The 14,190-nt window shown below is 35.6% G+C and overlaps 1 protein-coding gene across 1 annotated transcript in view; it reads right to left on the minus strand.

Moving 5' to 3' along the window:
* Window positions 1–387: 387 nt before the first annotated feature.
* TRMT10B (tRNA methyltransferase 10B) overlaps window positions 388–14,190 on the minus strand; it is a 14,047-nt gene continuing 244 nt past the window's right edge. Inside the window, exons 2-9 of the mRNA XM_003761363.4 lie at window positions 11,295–11,500; window positions 10,127–10,235; window positions 9,475–9,599; window positions 6,730–6,882; window positions 5,369–5,447; window positions 3,816–3,883; window positions 1,915–2,038; window positions 388–897 (exon numbers count right to left, since the gene is read on the minus strand). Coding sequence (XP_003761411.2) covers window positions 791–897; window positions 1,915–2,038; window positions 3,816–3,883; window positions 5,369–5,447; window positions 6,730–6,882; window positions 9,475–9,599; window positions 10,127–10,235; window positions 11,295–11,486 — 957 coding nt within the window. The 5' untranslated portion in view covers window positions 11,487–11,500 and the 3' untranslated portion in view covers window positions 388–790. The remainder of the gene's footprint in view (window positions 898–1,914; window positions 2,039–3,815; window positions 3,884–5,368; window positions 5,448–6,729; window positions 6,883–9,474; window positions 9,600–10,126; window positions 10,236–11,294; window positions 11,501–14,190) is intronic.

Genomic DNA, 14,190 nt, shown 5'->3' on the forward strand with positions numbered 1-14,190 from the left:
ACATTTAAATAAATATTTTAGGCAAAAATCCAATTTGATTTGACAAGTATTTTTAAATTCAAAAGGATTTTTTTCCCCCAATTACATGTAAAGACGATTTTTAACATCCCCTTTTTTTCCCCCTAAGGCAATTGGGGTTAAGTGACTTGTCTAGGATCACACAGCTAGGAAGTGCTAAGTGTCTGAGACCAGATTTGAAATCAGGTCCTTCTGACTTCAGGGCTGGTGCTCTATCCACTGCACTACCTACCTGCCTCAACATCCATTTTTAGTAACATTTTAAGTTTCAAATTTACTCCTTCCCTCTCTCCCCTCCCCTTTTCTTAAGATGTTAAATAATTTGATATAGGTTATATTGAAGCAATCATGTAAAACATTTCCATATGAATGAAACGTGGTGAAAGAAAAAACAGAACAAAAGGGAAATAAACATGAAAAAAAATAAAGTAAAAATAGTACATTTCGATCTGCATTAGACTTTATCAGTTCTTCCTCAGGATATGGACAGAATTTTCAATCATCAGTCTTTTGGAATTTGACAAGCATTTATTAATGCCCAAGAGGGCCTTGAAGACACAAATACAAAACAGAAAAATCTGTTTCTATCTATCTATATTTGAAGTATTAAAAAAATACTTTTAAAAGTACAATGACTCAGTTTTACCTGTATAAATAAGAACTTCAGACCAGACTTTAATCATAAATCTGGTTAAGGATAACTCCTCCCCAGCCATTACTAAAAGAAGGAAAAAAAATCTCTGACGTCATCTCATAAAAGATATACCATCTTTCATTCCAATGTATTTGGAATAACATAACCTTTTCCAAGAGAAACTCCTGTTTTCAGTGCTTCAGGCCAATTTTGAGTCTCCACATATGTTGACAGGATATCAAACACTGTTAAAAACCAGAGAATAAACTTAACTGACAACAGAGAGGAGAGATGATTGATTTCAGAGAGAACACATAATATTCTGGGATTTATTTTTTTTATTATTCCCTCAGTCTGAGCAATGTGTTACTTGAAGGGTCCCCCACAAGATACACCTATTGGGCTTTAATTTTTTGCATGAAGATAGTAGTCAAAGGAGTGAATTGCTCTTGATTAACATCAAGAAGCAGAATGCATGGAGAAAACAAAATCAACACTCTTCAAACATAGTACAATGACATTTCACTTCCCTAGAAAACTCAACAAGGTAAAATACGGTCAGAAATGAGGGCAAAAACAGAAGAGGCCCCAAACAGTCTAAAGAGATGGTTAAAAAGCCCACAGTCCATGATCAGTCTACTTAACTGAGAGAAGAGCCCTTCGATTATTCTTTGGTGGAAATTTTAACACGCTTACTCATCTCCTTTCTCTGATTACAACATATATGTGAATTAAAGGTGAACTGTGAAACTAGCAGGTACATTTTAGGTAGAAAAGAGTGACAGGTAAAAACATGGGGAGGGGTCATAAAAGCACAGCACCATGGGAAATCTATGTACATTCAAGCAACTCTGTACAGCTCAGGAGTGTCACTACATTCTAGTCTGGTACAATAACTGATATTTATAATGATGATACTAAATCATCAAAAGAATTTATGTTCACTTATTTACTTAAGAAGACAAAGAACTATATGACAAATTCTTCAAAGATTCCAACAGTCATGGTTAAAATGAAAAAAAGAATGAGGGTTAAATTATGGTTAAATGGAAAAATTCAATTTTGTATAAGAACGCATTCCTTGATAAGGTCAGAAACCTAGGATGTTAAAATTAAGCATTCTTACTATGATAGTGATAACTGATAGTGAGAACTGTTTTCAGACTAATTTCAGAATATATGACACTCCATTAATGCTATGGGGAATCTTTGTCTGAACTTAAAAATTATTATAAAAGTTTAAAAAAAAATTGAGAAATTACCTTGATTGATTGCCAGTATCTCTGAATGGTAGTTCTTGGCATTGGCATTTTTAACCATATACTCCTGGATTGGCAAGCGGGCAGTTTGGATTGAGTTTTCTTGAGCCTTCTGATACGTCAGTTTCTATAAATCATGCAATTTAAATGTGTCATATTAAGTCATAAGTAACTGATATAAGAAATGCTAAAGATTCTGGAAATAACAAAAAATACCATATTAATATCATTTGTCAAATGTAAGAAGGAGTTGAATTTATTTTTATTTCCATATCCAGTGGAAATACCTTGCTTATTTGGAAGCCAGTAATGTGATAGCCTCAACTACCTGGAACACTAATGGGAAATACAAAAAGATAAACAAAAAGATAACAAGCTTCTTAGGTGCCAAAACACATGTTGAAAAATCCATGCACTAAAGCTCAAGCTCATAAGAAACCCTCCCAGCTTAATTCAGGATCAATTTATTCTTATATTGTGCACAATTCTAAATTGCATGTATACACACACATAATTTGTTAAAATTTGAAGGAATTTACAACCCAGTTTAATTTCCCTGTTAATTTAAAAGAAAAATAAAATTCCATATTGAAAGTCTCTCTTCTTCCCACACTATTATTGTTTAGAATCTTAAATGTCAAAATGAGTGATGTACAACCACGGAAGAAGTATGTTGCACAGGGCAGGAAGCTTTATATAAATCTTTATCCCATATGCTTGCTCATGTATTGTTGAGGTGAGAAGCAAAGGCAACTTGTAAAAGCAACACATTTTAAAGTAATAAACAAGATTACAGACTGTATTTGAATGTTGTATTCCTCAAGTAGAACTAATATTAATGATGTGAGAAAACAGTAATTCCCTTTAGTGATCAAATATTCTTCAAGAAGCCTAATCATGTTAACTAAAAATGCCACCAAAAAGAAAAACTATGTAGCATCCAAGCTTTAATGTCCCTGAATCCTCCTAAATATTTCAATAAAATCCCATTAAAAAAGAATTTTAAAAGACTTCAAAATTTTGATTTCTATATGTGTGTGGAAGTTACATTTGGAAAGGGAACTGGCAATTATTTCCAAAGATGGGGGAAAAAATAGGGAAATGTTTTGCTTTGATATTCTACTTCTTGATAAATTATAAGAATTTTTTAAAAGCCAGCTTCAGTAAAATGCAGTACTGTCTTTACACATGGAAATACTTTTGAAAATAAAAGCTGGTGGGAAAAACGAGTCTATTTTTGCTATTTTGACATACCACCCACCTGATTCAAGGCCTGAACAGGTAGACTTAGGATTTCTGACACTGTCCCTGACAAGTGGATGACAGAATTGTCTAGAGAAGTGTTCAGTTATGGCAAGAAATACTTTTCTGCTTCTTACTCTAAAATCGGGTGGCACAGTGGATAGAGGGATAGGCCTGCAATCTGGCCTCAGACACTAGCTATGTGACACTGGACACATCACTTAATCCTATTGCCTTGGTTTCTTCACCACTTAAATAAGCTGAATTTTGTTTTCTTTCTCATTTTTTTTTCCATTTTTAATCTGATTTTTCTTGTACGGCAAGATAACTATATAAATATGTATACATATATTGGATTTAACATATATTTTTACCACGTTTAATAACAGCAACGAAAAAAGCTGAAGAAGAAAATGACAAACCACAGTAGTGTCTTTGCTAAGAAAAAAAAAGGGGTCCCAAAGAATCAGACATGGTCAAAAAAATGACTGAACTACACCACCAAACAACACTCTAAACTAATTCTTCAGACCTTTTGCGAGCTGATAAGGCCGAAGACTTGAAATGCAAAGGTTAGTTTGAGAAATACCAGTTCAAAAAAAAAAAAAAAAGGAAAAAAAAAAAAGAGAAATACCAGTTCATATCTTAGAATGTCCACTTACCTTTTGAATGCTTTCATCCACAAGTCCACCAATGATATAAACCTTATCCAAATCAATATCTTCAAGTGCTATCAATAAAATAAAGTAATTAATTTAGGTCAAATTCACAGAATAATTTTTTTCATTAGCATTTTATTTTTCCAAATACACAAAAAGATAGTTTTCAACATTAGTTTTTGAAAGACTATGTTGTTCCAAATTTTTTCTCTCTCCCATTTCCCTAAGAAAGCAAGCAATCTCACAGGATAATTTTTAAACAGAACAATTCACAACATTTAGTAGCAGAAAAACCAGTATGGATAAATTTTTCAGGATAGCTACCTGTTGGTAAGTAAGATATTGATTTAACCCAACTTTACATCACATGCGCTTAGCTTTGAAGGGAACCTAAGAGTTTGGGTGTTCTCTTCTTTAAAATATAATGGTTCTCTCTGGGAGCATGTTTCTTGGGGAGGTGTTCAGGAGGCAGCCTTAGTTTCAGTTCAGATCAATAATCACTTGAAATGCAGGCAGCTGATAAAATCCAACGTTTATTTTCTCCTTCCTTGATTCCAAGTGCTCTTGCAGCTTGTCCTTTGCCTCTGCTTTCTTCAGCCTCCAGCCAGCACAAAAATGGAAGATGGAATGAATCTGACTCCACCTCCGAGAGTGGACGTGTGGGCTTCTGTATCTCCCAGAGTGCTCTGCCAGCTTCAGCTTCTCTTTTTCCAAATATCTCCAGCCAGCACCAAGGTGAAAGTTGGAATGAATCTGTCTTGCCTCCGAGACAGGGCTTCTGGCTCTCCCAGAGTGCTCTTTGGCCCTAGCTTATATGAGCTCTTTAAAGGTGTGAACACAAGCATTGTTTCTATCAGTTCCACTTAGTACTTTGTTCCAAGTTCTGGCCCATAACATCTCCTTGTAAGATCAGATCAATCATACTGAACCATGCTAAATTAGATAATTATTGTCTCTATCAATTCTAATGACTTAACAGCTTGTAAGGATTCTAACAAGAGTTCACTCAGTCCAACCACTGACTCAGTGATGCAATGACTTTTACAGCATCTGTGAGAATCTGCTCAAATAATAAAGTGACAGCATTGCCCAATAAGGGAGACCATCCTACTGCTTGGCCATTCTATCGCTTAGAAAGTTCTTTATCTTGAAATTAAATTGGCTTCCCTGAAAATCCTGCCTTTGGTCCACAGTGTGAAAACTGAGATGCTTTTAAACTTTCTCCTAAGAGATTGAATTTGCTGAAGTTTCTGGGTGATGAAACCATGAAACACTGAGAATCATCATTTTCTGATTGCTCCATTTTGATATGCTCGGCAGCTGGCTTAATTCAAGGCCAACAAGTTATGCTTCAGAAAGTGATTAATGAAAACCATAATTCTGAAGTGTGTAGGAGATCAGTGAAGGAAAGCTGCAATTGATGGCTTATTACTATCATGTCTACCACTTGCCTTCTCCATTCATCTCAATTTGTGAAAAAGAAATGTGGCAAGTCATTATAGCATAATCCATCACATGCACTGGTTGGGGAATCTTAGCACAAATGAAGTACATACCATGCTCTGAATCAGGTGTTAAGTACACAAGGCTTTCCAAAGGAAATAAATCAAGATAGTCTTCTTCTGTTGTATCCATCTGAAAAAATGCAAGATTTTTAAATGTGTCATCAGTTCAAAGACAACAGTGAAGTCATACTTTTCTACCACAAGTCTAGGGTTATAAGTAAATAAACAGGGAAATTTTTTTATAAGGTGATTTGGCAAAGGTGATAATTACTCATGTGGGATTCTTTATATTAGGTGACCTCAAGTTAAGTGTCTTGCCTAAGAGCTGGGAGAAGAATCCAGGATTTCTGACTCTTAGTCAAACCTGAAATGAGTTAATCAAAGCAAACTATTTCTTACTAAAGCCTTTTCTTCTCTGTCTTCTCAATTACCAAAGTGTTTTTTTCTTTACTCTAGATTCAAGCTTCTTAATCATATATTGCCATGAATAAGAGAAAAGCTGTACATTTTAGGACAAAATCTTAATGTTACTTCTTCAGGTCCTAAGTTAAACAAAATTTTAAAATACCTTCTTGAATCAAGCATTTTGTTAAGTTACCAAAAACAGTGGAAACAATGAACATATGTTAAGAAAATGTTGAGAGCTGATGAATATTAATCTATCTTCAATTTGCAATAATTATGCGATAATAAGTTTCATATTCACCTAATACCAAATATGAAATAATTTTTAAAGATTGTTCCAAATATTTAATTCACCAACATTCCAAAATCAATTTCTCAGAGTACTCTGGAAAATACTTTATATGAAAACAATTCATATATATATATATATATATACATATATATATACATATACATATATACATACACATATGTAGAATAATTGATTGAATGAAAAAGTATTTTTTCAAATGTTTACTATTTCTAAATGTTTACTGGGTGACATGCTAGAGACACACAAAAAAAGCAAAGTCCCTGTCCTCAAGGAACCTCCATACTACTGGGGAGAAACCCACATACAGGAGTGATGGTCAGACCCTGGGATATAAGAATGGTAGGTGGGGCCTTAGCAGAGTGGCCTGACACAATAATGTAAGTAGAAAGAACAAAAATCAAGTCTGAATGCTATATACACTAATTATAAAGATCCAGAGCTTGGACCTGCTGAAAAGATGAAAAAATATACTTGTCTTCTTTGCGAAGGTGAAAGACAATGGATATGGAATATCCTATTTTCTATCAGACTAGTATTTGGTTTTGCTGAAACACTTCCATTGTCTTTTTTATAACATATGGTTTGCTGGGTAACGAAGGAGGAAAGGACATGTATGGAAATGAATGTGATGTAAAAAACAAAAGCTATGAATACAATTGTTTCTTAAAAAGAAACTTTCCATGAAGAAACTTACAAGATAGTTAGAGAATCCATCATTCATCCTTAAACACTCTTCATATAAAGGGCTATCAGTTGTGAATCCAGTGAGGCAGATCCAGAATGGCTTCTTGGCTTTTTTATTTGAACCATACAATCTTCGGATCTGCGCTGCCAATCGGCTTAATTCCTTCAAAGAGATGATAATATTTCCCAGTGCATAAATGTTACTTTACTGTAAATACATCTAGTTAGAAAAAAAAAAAAACCCTGCACTTTTAGGGCTCTTTTCACCCAAGGAAGTCAAGTTTGAGTTCTTTAAAGATGTGTTACTGATCTTTTTAACATTTCTATGAGGTAGTTGAGCCATATTTCCAAGAAACATGAGCTGCATTTTAAAGAAACTAGGCCCAAAGAGGCATTGTTAGCACTTGGTTACAGACACCACCTTACCAGGAAGTTTGAGAACCTGCCTGTTCCCTCTACCTGGAATGCCCTTCCACGTAGTTCTCCAAGAATTCAATTCAGCAAGCACCTACCATGCAAGGAGCAATGCTTAGCTTTTATAAAGATGGCATAGTCTTTGCCCTCAAGGAACTGCCATTTATAGGAACATCACCTGCTTATTTTATTACCTGGGGAAAGTAATGCCCAAAGACTCTATGACTTGCCTCAAGTTATAGCACTGCTGAGCTGCAAACCTGAATCTTTTGGCTCTAAACTTCTCACTCTTTATATTGCACCAAGCTTCCTCAATTCATTTCTACTGAACTATGTTTTTTTTTTTTTTAAATTATTATTATAGTAACTTTTTATTGACAGAATCCATGCCAGGGTAATTTTTTTACACCATTATCCCTTGCACTCACTTCTGTTCCGATTTTTCCCTCCCACCCTCCACCCCCTCCCCTAGATGGCAAGCAGTCCTATATATGTTGAATATGTCCTAGTATATCCTAGATACAATGTATGTGTGCAGATCCAAACAGTTTTCTTGTTGCACAGAGAGAATTAGATTTAGAAGGTAGAAATAACCCGGGAAGAAAAACAAAAATGCAAACAGTTTACATTCATTTCCCAGTGTTCTTTCTTTGGGTATAGCTGCTTCTGTCCATCATTGATCAATTGAAACTGAATTAGGTCTCTTTGTCAAAGAAATCCACTTCCATCAGATTACATCTTCATACAGTATCGTTGTTGAGGTATATGATCTCTTAGTTCTGCTCATTTCACTTAGCATCAGTTCATGTAATTCTCTCCAAGCTTCTCTGTATTCATCCTGCTGGTCATTTCTTACAGAACAATAATATTCCATAACATTCATATACCACAATTTACCCAACCCTTCTCCAATTGATGGACATCCACTACTGAACTACGGTTACCAGGAAAAAAGCAGGGTGAGATTTCTTTGAGCCTGTGGTTATCACAGTATTTTCTGAAGTGACCTCACATGCCTATTGGTGATTTTCCTCTCTAGTTTTCAAGCTGTACCATAATGTTTGATTGATTAGTTCATACCTGAACAACACTCATTTAACCTATGTATTTTCTCCATAAGGCATATCACAGCTTTCATGCCCTCAGGAACACTATAGCACATCTGCACTACACTTGAGGGCCATTTAAAACCAACAAAATGCACAGAAATGCAAAAAGCATGGCATTAAAGAGACTCTGAAAAGGACACTTGTTTACAGCATGAGAGCTTGAAAGAAGACCTTCCTTGTTCAGCCTCAGTCATGAACATACTCATTGGCTACTCAAATTTTCTGCTGCTCTGCACATGTCTGCAAACGTCCACAAAGTGCCATGGTATTGGTTTTAGAGTTACAGAGAAATTTTAGAGAGTAGAAGAATTTGCAAATACAAAATCTACAAATAATAAGAAATGACTACAGAATTAAGAGAAGTTGGAAAAGACTTTCTGTATCAAGTAGTATATTAGAATTACAAACTTAACAAGAACAGAAGTTCCTGAACTTCTAATATTTGCTTTTGGTTCTAGGTTTAGATAAAGATTTAATGATTACATAATTTCAGATCTTTGAATTTTGGACTAATTCTTATTCTCTAAAAATATCATGCTAACTTTTCTCATAGCATAAGTTTTGGTGGTTAAATTTTCCCATTTTTATATAAGAACAAAGGGCATTTTCTAGCCTTTTCCTTACCTTGAAAAGTGTATTAACACTCTACATATCACCTATCTTAATATTTTTTAATATATTTCGAATAAGGTAGAAAGACCTAGGTTTAAGCCCTAAGTTTGATACTTACTAACTGCATGAACTTGAGCAATTTACTTAATCTTTCTGGGGATTCAGTGCTGTGAAATGGGGATATACTTACTCCAAAGAATTACTGAAATATTTCTTTATTAATTTTGGTTGTGAATACCAATTTTAAAAAGTTGTGATAAGGATGGCTGCAATTATCACGTAGTATTTTATATGTTAATTCTCAATTTTTCATTCTTTTGGTTTTTTTCCTATATAGCTATGGTTTCATCAATTACATCCACTAATGCTTTATAAAAGGTTCTTCCCTATTGTTCAATCCTAGAACTCATTCATTTATTCATATGGGATTGTGAAAAGCAGCATTTATCTTTCCTCCCCAAACCAGCTTGTACTTATTTGCTTTCAAAAATTTTCATTCAATTTTCAAACTAGCTATATTCAGTCAAAACCTAAAGAAAAAAATTTCTTTCACTTCTCTTGTATTAACCACACCATAAGTAAAAATAATAAAGTTAATTTTAATATAGGGCCCACATTACCTTTTTAGTCATTCGATCTGTCATACTCAAATCTATGCAAATTTTGGGTCCTGAACTTTTGGCTGCCAAAAGTCTCTCTTTGGTCATAGCTTTCAAAACCCGTTTGCTCTGCTGGGGGCTCACACCTGAGATACAGCCATAAAGAGAGAGCAAAAAAAAAAAAAAGAGCATCATTGAAGACAATTTAACAAGGGAAATCTGGCTCAGTTTCCCTTTCAACTAAGAACTTTCAATATGTATGAAACGAAACTTTCAGTTCAAGAAAAGGTAATCAAGAGAAACATGGGTATGAGTCTTTGTTAGTTTTAGGGTATAAAAGCAAAGATACTCACTGGACAAGACATTTTAATCTAACTGATAAAGCTAAGTTGATGCTTTGCTCCTATTTCTTTTCTACTCATCACAAAAAGAGTAACAAAACAGGGAGAGTGTGCACAAATTCATGTGGACTATCTATATTTTTACTTATTTACAATGTTTATCATCTAACTAAACCCGGGAAGCTCACCATCCCAGATACTTAATTAAAAGAAAACCTCAGTTTTATTTTGTTTTGTATTCCTTTTCTAATTTTTTCTTAATTTTTTTAAAATAAGATAAATTAAAAAGAAAAAAAACATCTCAGCATATCCACAATCAGGTTTGTTGGTACCTGCATTTTCTGTTCGCTGTACTTTTCTTCTCTCTCTTTCCTGTTTTCTTTTACTCTTCTTTGCTGCAACTATCTTTTCCCAGTGCCTCTGTTTCCGCAAGACATTTTTCTTACGTTATCCAGAAAAAAAATTTTTGAAAACTTCATAAGCATAAAAAATTCAAAGTTATAACTATTAAAGTTTAGAGATAATAATAGTTCCTTAACATTTCAATGTTAAACTTCAATATTTAAAAATCAAAAATTCAAATATTCAAATATTTAAAATTTCAACATTTCAAAATTGAAACATGAAATGGGAGTAGCAAACAAATTTTACTTCTCCTAAGGAAACTGTATGTAGACCAAGAAGCGAGAGTTATAAACAAACATGGAACATGGATTGGTTTAAAGTTGGAAAAAGAGGGGCAGCGAGGTGGTGCAATGGATAGTAGTCCTAGAATCAAGAGGACCTGAATTCAAATTCAGATTCATACTTACTAGCTGTATGACCCTAGCCAAGTCATTTACTTTTAATTGCCTAAAAAAAAAAGATTGCAAAACATACAATAAGGCTGTATGTTATCACCTTATTTATTTAGCTTATAAGCAAAGTACATCATGGGAAATGCCAGGCTGGATAAATCAAAAACCAGAATTAAGGTTTCGGAGAGAAATATCAACAAATTCAGATTTGCAGATGATCTCACTGATTTATCCTGTTTATAGCTTGTCTGTGTCTAGTTATTTGTATGTTATCTCCTCCATTCAACTGTGAGTTCAAGAGCAGTGAATGTCTTTTGCCTTTCTTAGTATGCCCAAAGCTCAGTGCACTGTGTTGCACATAGTAGGAGTTTTAATGTCTAATGATTATCAACTATCAGCTTCACAACTTATGAGAGGTAGATGAGGCAGATTCTGTCTCCAATATAAAAATGGTGAAGCTGAAATGCACATGTTTCCAGACTTTTTAGTCCAAGATTCCTTCTACTATATTGTACTGTGTCTGTTCAGTTTTCCTCATCCAAAAGATTTCTTTTTCCCTTCATTCAAATGGGACTATCTGGTAACATCAATCAAAGGCACATTCCTCTATTCATCTACAAGTATTCCCTCTCTCTTTGGAGAAGGGGTGTTTTTGCTTGATCTTTTTATTTCTAGAAAGCTCAATACTAGGCACTGTACATACCGAACACGACATCTCCCCATCTATCTGCAAGGTTCTTGCACTCTCAGCCTCAGTATCAATCTGCAAAAGCTGGAAGCTTTCAAAGGCCAGTTCTTCATTTCCATGTTCCAGGTTGAATTCTTGCCTGTTTAGCAAGCAGGATTCAGCTTGAGGAGAAGATCCTTCCAGTTTGTGCTCCATGTCCTTAATCATGCTTCTTGCATTTTCTATAGAGTACAGTTTTCAGAAAGAAAACAATTTTCAAGACATTACATAAAATCATTGAAACTGGTATTTAATTTCTGTACCAACCAGCCTAGCTGAAGAAACAAGGCATTCTGAAGGAGGGAAAACCAGGAGACAATACACTTTAAGCAAGTTAAATCCTTACTTGTGTATCCTGACAAATACAGCCTAAACCACCAGATCTGTTTCCAGCCCAACCAGGAACTATTGCTAAAAAAAAAAAAAAAAAAAACCTGCTGCCAATGAGAAAATAAGTTCATGTGCTGCAGAAGTTATATTTATATGGCTAATATTTAAATAGCATTTACTATGTGCCAAGCACTACATTAAGTACTTTATAATTATTTTTTTCATTGAATCCTCACAATTCTTGGAGGTAGGTGGTGTCATTATCCCCATTTTACAGATGAGAAAACTAAGGCAAACAAGTGACTTGCTCAGGATTATATGGCTAATAAGTGTCCGAGACAGGATCTGAACTCAGGTCTTCCTAGTTCCAGGCCTGGCACTCTGTCTACTACACTACAGAGGACCACCACCTTGCCCCTCCCCCAGACCCTTTAGTTCTGCTTCCAGGTCAGCTGGAATTGGAGAGGAAGCCAGTCCAATCCATCAAATACCAACCACCTGCCGCCCATAGGGCAAGCCAGCCAGCCCAGCTGAAGCAGAAGGGCACCCTGAGAGACGGCAGACAGCATGCATCAATCCAATCATCACCATTGCCACCTTGACCATCATCTCCCCTCAGACCCTGATGGAGGAAGAACAGAACTTTGAACCCAAAAGCCTTGGCAATAGCATTGTTTCCAACTTAATTACCCTCGGCCATGATCCTGGGGAATAAGTAACCCCTGCCAAGATGCAGGCTTGCAATTGCTTCTGCATGGGCAATATCCACTACTGAAGATCTAGGAAAGAAAGTTCTCATTTTTGACCCTATCAAATGGTTTAACATGAGAAAATGATATGATTTTTATCAGTGGAAACAACATGAAAGGAGAGACTTTGCTGTTGTACCCTAAGTATCATGGCATGTTTCCATTTGCTATAGAGCTGAAACCTTCCCTAAGTATGGTGTCTTCTATTAAAATGCGAGCTCCTTGAGAACAGGAAATAGCTTTTTTCTTTGTATGTGCCCAGTGCTTAGCACATATGTAATTGCTTAATAAATTCTTCCATCCCTCTATTCTTTCTTCCTTCCTTCCTTCCTTCCTTCCTCCCTCCCTCCCTCCCTCCCTTCTTCTTCCTTCCTTCCTTCCTTCCTTCCTTCCTTCCTTCCTTCCTTCCTTCCTTCCTTCCTTCCTTCCTTCCTTCCTTCCTTCCTTCCTCCCTTCCTCCCTTCCTTCCTTCCTTCATCCCTCCCTTCCTTCCCTCTCTTTTTTCATTCTTTCATATGTCCAGATTATGTTGTGAACACAACCAACCAAAGAACATATTGTAGGTATACATTGTAAAAAATAAGCAAGTAACAAACTTGTCAAAAACCCGACTACTGACACTAAATGATGCATGCATTCTTATTTTTGAAAAGGTCTCACCTCATTTCCGAATACATCCATCCTTTTCCCAACGAGCAACTTCTTGTAACAAAAACATTTTAAAAGTGTGTGTGTAGGGGGGAACAATTCAACAGAACTAACCAATATATTTACCAACAAGCCTGCAATATTCCACATCCATAATCCCCATCTCTAAAAGGAGGAACTTTAAATGCTAATATCTATGTTCCTATCTAGCTACATACACACACATACATAAATACATATACATATACAGACTACATGTATGTAAGTAAACTCTTTCTCTGCCACTTTAGGCACTTACCTCTGGCAAACACCTGCCCCCTCATATTGCTGCCCCCCCCCTTTTCTGTTTTTCTTTCTCCCTTGGGGTTAGCTGGTTATGATCTAAGTCCACTACACTAGGAAAGCCAGCCTCACTGCTCCTGCCTTTTTCCCTTCTTGAGACAGCTTTTAAGAAGACAAATAATTCAAAATAAATGGAAAAACCCACAAAAAACAATAAAAAAGGAGAAAAATTATACAGAACAAATATATCCCTGAACAAACAGACCCCCTCCTTTGCAAAGGTGAGAGGTTCACGGCGGTGGTATTTTGGAGATTTTTTTTGATGTGTTGATCAGTTTTGCTGATTTTTTTCTCTTCTTTTTTCTTTCTTGCATAAATGTTATTTGTTACATAAGAAGTCTCTCTGAGAAAAGATTAGTGGGAAACTCGGGTCATGAAGAAACAGGCTTCCATTAAATTTAATTGTAAAACATGTATTTTTACATCTATGTGTGTATATATTCCCTCAATGTTTGTTTTCTTTCACACAGAAATGTGTATATATATATATATATATACACACACATGCATGTATTCATATACATCTATATGGTACACAAATATGTACACGCATATACGTCGCGCGTGCGCGTGCGCGTGTGCGTGTGCGTGTGTGTGTGCGTGTGTGTGTGTGTGTATGAGGGGGAAAAAAAAGTCCCCAGCAGTGAATGGTCTAATTCAATCTAGCAGCCTTGAGCACGCTCTTCCAGGGAGCAAAGCCCGGGTCATGTGACCCACCAAAATGAAACCTCCCCCCAACATCCATGAAACGCAAACACCAGCAGGAGGCGCCAAACCCCGGGGAGACTCACCTTAGCCCCGCC

Source organism: Sarcophilus harrisii, chromosome 1 (assembly GCF_902635505.1).
Source record: "Sarcophilus harrisii chromosome 1, mSarHar1.11, whole genome shotgun sequence".
NCBI classification, from domain to species: domain Eukaryota; kingdom Metazoa; phylum Chordata; class Mammalia; order Dasyuromorphia; family Dasyuridae; genus Sarcophilus; species Sarcophilus harrisii.